Source organism: Apodemus sylvaticus, chromosome 6, assembly GCF_947179515.1.
Source record: "Apodemus sylvaticus chromosome 6, mApoSyl1.1, whole genome shotgun sequence".
In the NCBI taxonomy this organism is placed as follows: domain Eukaryota; kingdom Metazoa; phylum Chordata; class Mammalia; order Rodentia; family Muridae; genus Apodemus; species Apodemus sylvaticus.
Genome location: NC_067477.1, coordinates 87,879,310 through 87,890,655, shown reverse-complemented (window position 1 = coordinate 87,890,655; position 11,346 = coordinate 87,879,310). Strand labels below are relative to the sequence as shown.

Below are 11,346 nucleotides of genomic sequence, written 5' to 3'. Positions count from 1 at the left end.
ACCATAATAAAGAAAAAGAGGCCAGGAACTTGTGAGGGAGTAGAGGGACTGAGAAAGAGTTGAAACAAGGAAAGGAAGTAGGTAAATGATATAAATACTCATATATGAATTTCCCAAATGAATGAATAAAATGTATTACGAATGAGTGAGACATATGCATATTTGGTGTTCACTTTCATTCAATATTTTCATTTGAGTTCCTTAGGAAAACTCAAATGAAGTTTGTTTTGCATTTGTGAAACATAAATTTAATTTCAACTCTAATAATATAATTGAAGGTCTTTTATGCAAAAGGAAACATTATAGTTTTATATAGTTTAAAACTATGTGACTGAGAATTAAGTTATGGTATATCTCCTTGTTTTATGTTCAGCTTCCTGAAGTTTCAGTTATCCACCCATAACCATGGTCCAAAAATACCCAATGGAAAAATTCTAGAAATAAACAATTCAAAAGCCATGTGTGGTGATACATGTCTGCCACCTTAGCACTTAGAAGGCTGAGATAGGATGATGGGGCGTTCCTGGCCAGCCTAAGTCCAAAATGAAACAAAAACAAGAGCAACTTTAAAAGTTTGTCTTAGTTAGCATTTTACTGCTGGGAATAGACACCATGACCAAGGCAACTCGTGTGTGTGTGTGTGTGTGTGTGTGTGTGTGTGTGTGTGTGTGTATGTGTGTGTGTGTGTGTATACACATACATACATATATACATATATACATATATACACATATACACATATACATATATACATATATACACATATACACATATACACATATTCATATATACACATATACATATATACACATATATACATATACACATATACATATATACATATATACATATTAGTATGGGGGGAGCTTTGTATGCTGTGATGGATAGAAGAGATGAAGGCACCTCACACCCTTCATCTTGCCTCAGACTATGCCCTGGAATCCTGGGGCAGAGAAAGCGCCACTTTCATTCCTGCTTCTTGAGGTTGTTCATTGCCACATAGTGATACAGGACCACAAGCAACACGCCCAACATGTTGGTGAAGATGGTGAGCTGCACGTCTGTGATCATCCTGACCAGCTCCACCCAACTCCAACACTACTGCAGCGCGAACTCAAGGTGGGTGACCTCTTATAAGGACAACATGTAATTGGGGCTGGCTTATAGGTTCAGAGGTTCAGTCCAGTATCATCAAGGCAGGAGCATGGCAGCATCCAGGCAGGCATGGTGCAGGAGGAAGTGATAGTTCTACGTCTTCATTGGAGACTGCTAGCAGAATACTCACTTCCAGGCAGCTAAAATGAGCATCTTAAAGCCCACACCCACCATAATACACTTCCTCCAACAAGGCCACACCGACTCCAACAAGGCCACACCTCCAAATAGTGCCACTCTCTGGGCCAAGCATATACAAAGCACCACAATGTTTTAAACTGTGCATCACTCTAAGCACTAGTAAAGTTCACATCTCTCCAGTAATTTTCATACCAAAGAGAATCATCCCTTCATGCAGTATGTCTACACTCTATACTTCATCCACCAATCATTCCCTGAGCAGTTCACACAGCTGTTGCAAGAGCTTAAGGCTTGGCTTCAAGTAGCTCTTAAGGTTTTTGTTTTGTTTTGTTTTGTTTTGTTTTGTTTTGTTTTGTTTTTAACAATGGCTCCAAAGATAAAGAGTACTGTGGCTGGCAATTAAGTATATCAAGTACTTCCTGTAAGCAAACTGTTGGAAATACTAAACTCAATAAGCAAAGAAGAAACAATGCTCAAGTTTCTAAGGGCTGTGCTAAGAATACACTTTGTATCATGAACTGAGGAAATGAATTGCTTTGTAATAAATAGAGCCACCACTGCAAAAGTTACAGACAAAGCACCATTGTTGCTCAGTTCTAGGATTTCAATATTAAGTTGCAAGCACTCGCTGGGACTGCTGGATGCATCTCAAGAAGTAGCCCTCCCTGTGCATGCTTTTGTTCTGAGGAGGAAGCATTGGTCTTTGGAACCTGTTGTGATTTCTCTGCAACAGGGCTGCTAAGGGTTGCAAAGGATTTCACAATCCTTACACCTACTTAGAGCTGTCGTGATGATCTCCTAGTCACTGGATTGGTCATTCACTCCAAGCATCCAGATTCCTCCCTGCACTATATAGCTGAGTTGACTTTCACTAAACAAATTATGTTCCTTTCCAGTTATTTTACCCAAATACTGACTCTGCCTAAATGTCGCTGACTGCCTAAATGTCACCATAACCTGTCTTACATTTTTTGTTTCTCATAACAGCTCAATTCGACCTCCCAAATTTCTAAAACATATTTGACAGAATTTTAATCCTATAAAATGCCTACTGAAATAAGCACACCATAATTTTCTTTGTTATTCACAGTCTGCTAAAATTAACTATTGAGATGGCATTGAGTTTTAAAAATGGAAATAGTTTCAGTGTGTTTAAATAAAAGGTTTTCCTAATCTTGTTTGACCTTGAACCTCTTCCTTAGAGAAGACATTGAACAAGATGGCTCTTTCTAATTCATTGATACTCCTTATAAAGCAATTCAGGCATATACATTCCTATAAACGGTCTATCAGTAAACCCTTCCTGTCACACCCGCACACCTGCAGATAACATTTGATCTAATTGGTTATGTCTGGGTCTTCATCCTACCCACCACCCCTCCCACCCCACCCCCACTTTCTGACACAATCCATGTGTGTTATCTTCAACTAGGGACACATGGGTAGCAATTAAAGGGCCAGAGACAGTGATGCAAACGAGAGAGAGAGAGAGAGAGAGAGAGAGAGAGAGAGAGAGAGAGAGAGAGAGAGAGAGAGACAGAGACAGAGACAGAGACAGAGAGACAGAGACAGAGAGAGAGAGAGAGAGAGAGAGAGAGAGAGAGAGAGAGAGAGACAGAGAAAGTTCACTTACTAAGAAACCAAACCTTGGGATCTTTGATCCAAATGGAACCAAACAACTTCAATAATCCATCTAAGTAGGGAGTCATCATTAAAGGAATACATTTTATAAATACATTCTTCAAAATATCTTGAGTAGTATCTGTAAAGGCCGTAGTGAAAGAATGACTTTTATGACTTTTATGATACAGTGTATTACTTTTTAAAACAAAACACTATTAAAAGGACTTTAAAATGAAAGGCAATAATCTTAACCTCTGCCTGCCCATCCCCTCTCCCTATCTACTGCTTCCTGCTTTTGTTTCTGTTTTTATTTCGTATGTGGTTCCCTCTCCCCCTCAAAATAATATGCATATAACACATCCCTTTTTTAAAAATCTAAAATAATTACGTCATTTGCCCTCTTCCTTTTCTCCCCTCCAACCTCTCCCTCCCTTCTTCCCTTTCAAATGCCTGGCCTCCTTTTCTTTAGTTTGTATTGTTACACATATATTCATAAATACACAGATGCTGCCTGTTCAGTCCATTGAAGTCACTTGAATGTATGTCTTGGGGGCTGACCGCTTGATATTCAATAACAAGTTAAGGAGCTCTTCTCTAGGGAAGACTATTTTTCCTGCTCTCATCATTTCTTAATCACCTGTAGCCCCATGACGTTTTTCCCTTTTGTGTTAGTATGTCTGTTAGAGTTGTCCCCGACATATAAAGCAGTCTTAATTAATACTTAACTATTTGCTGCTGCTCAGAAAAATAAGGATTTGCTTTTATTTTTCTTTGCTGGTTGTGTTTTCACCTATCAATACTCTTAATACTTCTTTAATTGCCTACTCTTCTACTATGTTTAAGCCTGTAACATGTACACGTCTGCTATATTTGAATCTCCCCTTTTCCAACTATTGGAAAAAAAATTGCTTCCCCAGGATATTATCCCTGGGGAAATCCTCATTGTTAATAGAAGTTTATTCTGTCAGTACTAACCTCTGTCTGTCACTGGCAAGTAGGATACCTCAAACCATATTTCCAGACTCAACAACTTGGCATATTTTCCTTACAAAGCACTAGTATTCTAGCCTCCTCAGGCACTGATTATAATAGTGTGGATAGAAAGTTCTAGAATCAAGTTAATGGTCATCCAATGTGATGCTCTTGGAGAAATCCTTCAAGTTAGAAAGTAGAAGAAGCTGTGTTTCTCTGCCAGAAGTGGCAACTGACAAATTTGGCCAATATAGCATGAGATTTTTAAATAGTCAGCTGGATGCCATCTCACACACACACACACACACACACACACACACACACCTGTTCCCTGGGCATGGAATGTGCCTCTGGCTTCTGTGATATTTCATACACCTTTCATACCTCCAGGTCCAACTTGAGAAGAGTAAAACAAAGACCTGAGTGATGATGTCTCAGCTTCTAGCCTCCAGTTTTTTTCACAATTGGGGTAGCACCTCATACTCCCACCTTGGAGCCCACGATCCTATAAAAGGTTTTTCTAGTACTTTTCCCCCAATGAACCCTGCCTGGTACATATATATATATATACCCACTTTGTTCACAGATAGGCCAAGTAACACGATAGGAATGTGCTTCTTCCCAATAAGGCCAACAGCATGCCTCTATACTGCATGAAAGAGAGCACGTTTTATCAGTGTCCCTTTCTCAACCTCATACCTTTACCAAGGTGGCAGTATGCTGGGGGTGTGACTCTTTTTCACTGAAGCTTTGTTGTGGAGGAAGCTGACCTATGCTTTTGCTCCTCTCGTGAATATTCTGCAACATCATATTCCTAACCATTTCACTGTTCTTTAAAACAATCCTCCTGGGGGTAGAGAAAGAACATGGAGTTTGCTGCTCCTATAGGTGATTAGAGTTCAGGTCCCAGTACCCACATCGAGCTCATAAGCACATGCAATGCCAGCTCTAGAGGAGCTGATGCCTTCTTCTTGCCAACATGGACATTTCCACAAAGGTGAGCATCCCATACAGGCACACATGCATAGGAATAATTTTGAAAAAATATTACAAATAAATAAACATCAAAACAACATACAACCTCTTTGAGACTGTTGTTTGGGCTTGGTCATATAACTGCTATCCTAGTGTTAACCAGATCCCCCTGAGCCAGTACTGTTAACTAGATCCTTTCAAGTCATCTTTAATTTTTTTCCCTTCCTTTCTTTTTCTCTTAGCATGCAAAAAATTCCTGATAAGAATTTTTCTCTCGGGTGCTGAAGAGTTTTCTAGTGATTAAGTGTTCTTGCAGCATAAATATGAGAGTCTGAGGTCAGATCCTTGCACCCATGCAACAAGCTGGGTGTGTCTCCTGTGCAACTGCAACCCCAGAGCTGTGGGAGGCAGAGAAAAGAGGAGTCGCTGAAGCCTGCTAGCTGCCAGTCTAGCTAAAGAACATGAGTTCTAGGTTCAGGAAGAGACTCTGCCTCAAACCAATAAAGCTCACAGTAATAGAAACACCTAAGGACCTCCTTGGCCTGCATATACATGTGCACATACACCAAACACACACACACACACACACACACACACACACACACACACACAAAGAGAGAGAGAGAGTACAGATAGACAGACAGACAGACAATACTCAAAAACTGGTTACAAAACTCAGAAGTCACCACATTCTGGATATATTTTTATTTACATTGTCATAGAAGAATTTAAAGTTCTACCTGCAATCCATCTGCATCCAAAATGTCTATACCGCGCTCTGATTCTCCCTAACATTGGTTGGGGGCATCTTCCCCAGCTCTTGGGCAACACAGAAGACTTTGCTCCCTCCTAGGTGGCATCTCTTCTTTTCTTCAGTCCCCAAGTCACCCCAGAGCCTCCTGTCTTTTTAGCTATGGGAAATGTCATTTTTATATTTTGAATTTTCCACCCACACTCTGCTTGGTTCCCCATTTCCCGGCCTCTTGTGCTGTCACTCTGGGAGTGCTGGTTTGTTTTTTTCTCTCTCTCTCTCCAGTTGTGTCCTTCAGGTGTCCCTTATTTATGCGGTTGCCCTAAATTCTAGGCAGGTTTCTGAGGAGACTCTTCAAGCTCTCCTGTGGGAGGCAGCACTTGATTAAAGGTTTGTTACAGGGTTAAAGGTTGGTTCTGCTTACTTGACCTCATTGGTGCCTGTGTGTCACTGTCATTATTGCTACATTCTCTGCTTTACAAGTGATCTCCTCTATCGTCATCTGCCCTGGTTTGGTTTTATCTTTCATGCTATTGGCTTTCTCCACCTCTCTCAGAGGACTTCCAGCTTTGCAGATGAGGATCTAGATTACATCCTCCAAATAGCTAAAAAGAATTCCTGTGACTTTCAGTTTGACTCCTTTCACTTGAGCTACAAAGGAATGCAGATTTTACCAGGGCTTCAATTACGACCCTGGGAGAGAATCCTATGTTCGTGAGTAAGATACACAAACTGACTGGCTGTTGTGTCCTCAGCAGGAAAGCACTCTTTAAGTGAGCGAGGCCTCTAAATGGAAGAATAGGGAGAGGGTGGCCCTGCTAGAGTCTCACCCTAAGAATCTTAACCTTTTAAAACACTTGCCTTCCTATATTATACACAATACTGGGCTTCATTGTGGTCTTTTGGTATATCTCTACCATGCACTGTGGTCATGTCCATCCCCCTCTGCCCTCTCTTCTCTACCATCTCTCTCACTGATAGTTCTCCAATTCCCAACTCGTCCCTTCTATTTTCACATCTTCTTTTTAAATTTCTTTTCTTTTCCTATTGTTTTGTGACCTGGTGGAGTTAAAAAAATCTTTCTTTCTTTCTGTCTTTGTTTCTTTCTTTCTTCCTCTCTCTCTCTCTCTTTCAGTAGAATGGGGCATTCTCTGAAAACAACAACAGGAAAGTGAAAGAAACAGAGAATGTGAACAGCATACTGCCATGGGGCACATAGGATTCTACCAACAGCACTCAAGGGGTTAAATGGATGAGAAAGGCACTGCAGAGAACCAGAAGGGGCATTGGGCATCCTAAGTAGATCTGAGGGAAAACAGAAGGCACTACCTCAGAGGAACAGAACATACCAATGCTCAGTAGTCTTAAACACCCAACAGACAATATTGGTTCCTCTCTATGTTAAGCATATCTAACCACTGGACATTGTTTAATTCTGTTAATTGTTGCCTTTTGTTTAATTTGGTTGTCTCATTGTGAGTAAGTAGTTCTATGTACTCTCTTATCAATCTGTTTTTCTTTCTGCCCTTGGCCCCTCATGTACAGGTTAGCATGGCATGAACGTATCAGTACTTGTTGACATGACCCTGGTAACTGTATAGCAGAGGCAGGCCTTGGCACAGGTGGGGTGTATAGCACGTCAGCTGAGCTCTGTGAAGAAGTTCCACCAATCTGAGGCCCCGAGAACTAATCCTGGTTTGTAACACATGAAATGCTTGCATGATCTTGTTTGGCATTATGACTTACCTACAAATTTATTGCTTGACTTATGTAAACTCTAGCATATGCGATAATATGGCTTGCTATTATAAAGGTATGTCTTTGTTTACTCTTGGATTCCTGAGAAATCCAATGTTTTTTTTTTTTAAATTTTCTTCACTAAGTCAACATTCCACAAAGTGTACTCTATGAGTCAGACGAACAGAGGTATGTGGTAATCATCTTCTAGGCCTTTTTTCAAATCCTAGTTATTGAAAATGGGCCTTCCGATCCCATCTGATATACTAGTTCTTCAGTCTGTGTATAATTAAGTACTGATGAGAAGCAAAGGGAATGACTCCAGCTGCCCATGTACTATGGGAATGGAAGCCCTCAACACTGTAACTGCTCATCAGGGTCCTCTCGCGGGGGAGTCGCTGTGGGAGTTTAAGGGTGAAGAAGCTGATGGGAACTGAAGAAATGGGGGAGGGGGGTCCAAGTTTTGTCCAGGACATGCCGGGACAGAAATGGGAAAACTTGTTGGTCTGCAATAGTCTTAGTAGTTTAAGGATTTTGACCCTCATATAAATTTTTGAAAGTAATTATCATTATTTTATTTTCTTTCCTTGAGACATTATATAACCTTGCTGGCCTAAAGCTTGTTATATAGACCAGACTGTCTTCAAACAGCTGGAGATCTGCCTGCCTCTGCCTTGCAAGTGCTGACATTTAAGGGGCAACCACACCCCAGCAGATTGATCTCTCTTTAGAGCTTTACATTTCTAGAAAGGGTATGGGAGGTTTGGGACTGCAAGCCCACATCCAAGGGGTAAATAATTAGCTCCACACTCTCTAGGGAAACACTTCGAGAACAGGAAACTTTGCCATCGTCTGCCTATAGGAGAATGTTGCTTTTCTTTCTTTAAAAAAAAAAAAAAACAACAACAACAAAAAACACTTTGTTTTGATTAAGACCAAAGTATTAGAACGTGTGGTCGGTGAGCACACAGCGCCCCCTTGAGCAGCCACGGTGCCCTGTAACTGTCTCCTGTGCAGGAAAAAATGTAAGCAGCACAAGTGGAGGTTGTCTCCCAGTGGGAGCCAATTCAAGTAAGCAGGCTTTGAGTGTGCAAACATAGCCGTGTAAACAAATTCAGTGTTCTTCGCAAAGCAGTGGGACCCATAGAAAAACATAAAGAATAGTTTCCGAGCTGAGCAGGGGATGAGTCTGCTGTGAGGAAACAATCACAAAAGTAAGGTTGGGGGAAGGGTGGAGGAACACGTGGTGGAACCAGAGGGAAGAGGAAGCAGGGGTTTAAAATGGGAAGCAGCTTGAAAAGAGTGCGAGCGGTGTGGGAAGAGAGAATGGCACAGAGGAAGTAACTGCGGCAGCCTCTAAACCGCAGCAACTATGACACACACGTGTACATGGCCCCACCTGCACCCCTCCCCTCCGAGCAGATGTTTTAAGGTGGACAGTGATTTCCAAGTTCTGGCCCCCAGCCTCTGGAACGCCCAGTTTGCCCATTCAGCCGTGCTCTTCAGAAAAAAATCACACAGTGAAATCATGATTGTTTTAACAAAACTCCCTCCGATGAAAATCTAGAAAAGCCCTCAAGAAAACATGTTAGGCATCCGTTGCTGTTTGTTTAAGTCTTGTCGGGAGCCAAGAGAAAATGTTTGCATGTGTTATCCGTGTAGTCGTCTATCTGGTCTCATCAGGACGTAGCAGAGAGCTTCGTAGAGAAGCCACGGAAGCCCAGTGGCGCCCGGTGCTCAGCGGCCATTATCCTCATTCGGTCCCTTTTTAACATATTGAAGTTACCTTTCCATTAACTCTAAAAAACTTGCTATGACTTTATTGTCTTCTAATCCTGGGTATTGTATTCACAGTTGCTTCTTCCTATTCTAAGGCAGAAACTGCCTCTCTACTCTCTTGAGTTGGAGAGAATCTAAGCAGCCCTGAGTTCTTTGAGGAAACATAACATGTATTGACTCCTTAGAGTCAATAATGGGTAACAATTTTTAATTATTCATTAGCTATTTAGTTATCTAATTAGTTATCCCCTTTATCGTAAGAATGAATTGTTTTTAGTCCTATGTCTAAGAGAGGAGTGTTGGCAGACACAAGCAGAAACGTATGCACTGAAAGATGACACACCTGTTAAAGAGTCCTTTTGCTACTCTTTCTGAGAACTTGAGTTCCCAGCACCCATGTTATATGGCCCACAACTGCACAACTCCAGCTCCAGGAGATCCAATATCATAGGTTCTTGCATATATGTGCCATACAGACACTGAGACAGATGTGTATGCTTAAATGAAAATAAATCTTTTTTTAAAAATTAACCCCCAGCACAGTCTGTGTTGCAGCCTATTTCTGTCCATCCCTGCCCCCTGGATGGTCTGCGTGAGCCAACCAAACAGAACTCTTGCCTCCAAGTAAAAATAGACAAAAGAGCCCTATGAACACTAATAAAAGTTAAATAATTGAAGAGTCCCGGAGATGTGGAAAGCTCTCTTAAAAGTCAGCACACCTAAGCCCTTGAACCTTCTGCACTGGTGCTGACCAAACAGAAAGCACATTATTCCGTCCTCAACCATTTGTAATCATAAACAATTTACAAAACCAGAAAGACGTCTGGTATTAAAAAAAAAAAAAGTGAAGTCAAGACTAGAGGTGGCTCAGTTGTTAAAAGCACTTCTGCTCTACCGGAAGACCTGGGTTCAACTCTTAGCACCCATAGGGTGGCTCACAACTGTCTGTCATTCTAATTCTATGGGATCCTACCCATTCTTCTGTCCTGCGTGGGCACTGTACATGTATGTGGTACACAGACATATAAAACACACAAAATAAGCAATAACAATAGTTACCTTTTTAAGTAAAATCAGCAAAGTCTGCTGTAATCTCAGCACTGGGGAGCAAAGGACTGAGAGACCATCAAGTACCTGAGGTCAGCTTGAGCCGCTGGCAGAATAGAATTGCCTGTCTCCAAACCAAGTGACCTCAACTAAAAAGAAAACAGCCCATGAATCTTCTCAGCTAAAAATATTACTACTGTCACATAGGCTTTAAATATGCATATCAGTTTTAGTAACTGTTTCAAAACATCTTTATTTTGTGTGAAAAATAAATGTTTTTCCCATATCATTGGATTTTTTTATGCTTTATTTTAGCCAAAGGTTCAGGAATTCAGATAGATAGATAGATAGATAGATAGATAGATAGATAGATAGATAGATGGGTAGATAGGTGGGTGGATGGATGGATGGATGGATGGATAGATAGACAGACAGATAGATAGACAGACAAACAGCTTCCTAAATCCCATGTGTGAAAGACTTAAAGCTTCTGAAAACAAGTGCAGAGGTCAGAATACAAAGAGAAAAAATAAGGAAGACCTAAGGAAAGGGACAGAGGAAGAGGGAGAGGGAGAAGGCATCGCCTACCCTGTAACTATGGTCTCATAGGTTGTAGCAGAGATGTGCAAACCAGTGTTCTCCAGAATCCACCCCTCCTGCCAAGCAAATGACTCTGATGCCTTTGAGTTCAGAGCAGACCACAACAGATGTAACAAACTTTAGAAAGAAGACCAATGTTGTGAATAAAGCAGAGACCTGAAAGTAGAGAAACCAGCTGAGGATTGGCAGGGAGGACTACTCCAAGGAGACCTTAGTGCCCCTGGAGGGTGAGGACAGTCAGGAGTCAGCAGTGAGACCATGGCAGGACATTCTGGAAGATGGAGAACAGGTATCTGTGTCTTGTGGCCAGAAAGATGGGCAGACTGTAGGAGTTTGAGAGGGAAACACTGATCCTAGGTCAGAATGTGAGCAGGGTCCGAAGTGTTGATCATGAAAGGGCAGCCGCAGGCTCGTGTTAACCTGTATGGAGTCTGGACAATTGTCAGCCAGTAGGAAACCATTTATTCAGTGGTTTCTATCTGATTTTCCTTCTTTAAAAATAACACTTTCCCTTCTATATATTGAAGGAATTAGATCCTTCATGGACAATTGATAGATTTGTCGTG

General features: G+C 41.3%; 1 protein-coding gene across 1 annotated transcript; it reads right to left on the bottom strand.

Moving 5' to 3' along the window:
• Nucleotides 1–966: 966 nt before the first annotated feature.
• On the bottom strand, nucleotides 967–1,071 carry LOC127686689 (dolichyl-diphosphooligosaccharide--protein glycosyltransferase subunit 4-like). The gene has a single exon (XM_052184735.1). The coding sequence runs from the start codon at nucleotides 1,069–1,071 to the stop codon at nucleotides 967–969; it is 105 nt and encodes a 34-aa protein (XP_052040695.1).
• Between the last annotated feature and the right edge of the window lie 10,275 nt (nucleotides 1,072–11,346).

What these genes read in the sequence shown, in the direction of transcription:
- LOC127686689 (XM_052184735.1), bottom strand. Translation starts at nt 1,071, where the DNA reads ATGATCACAGACGTGCAGCTCACCATCTTCACCAACATGTTGGGCGTG.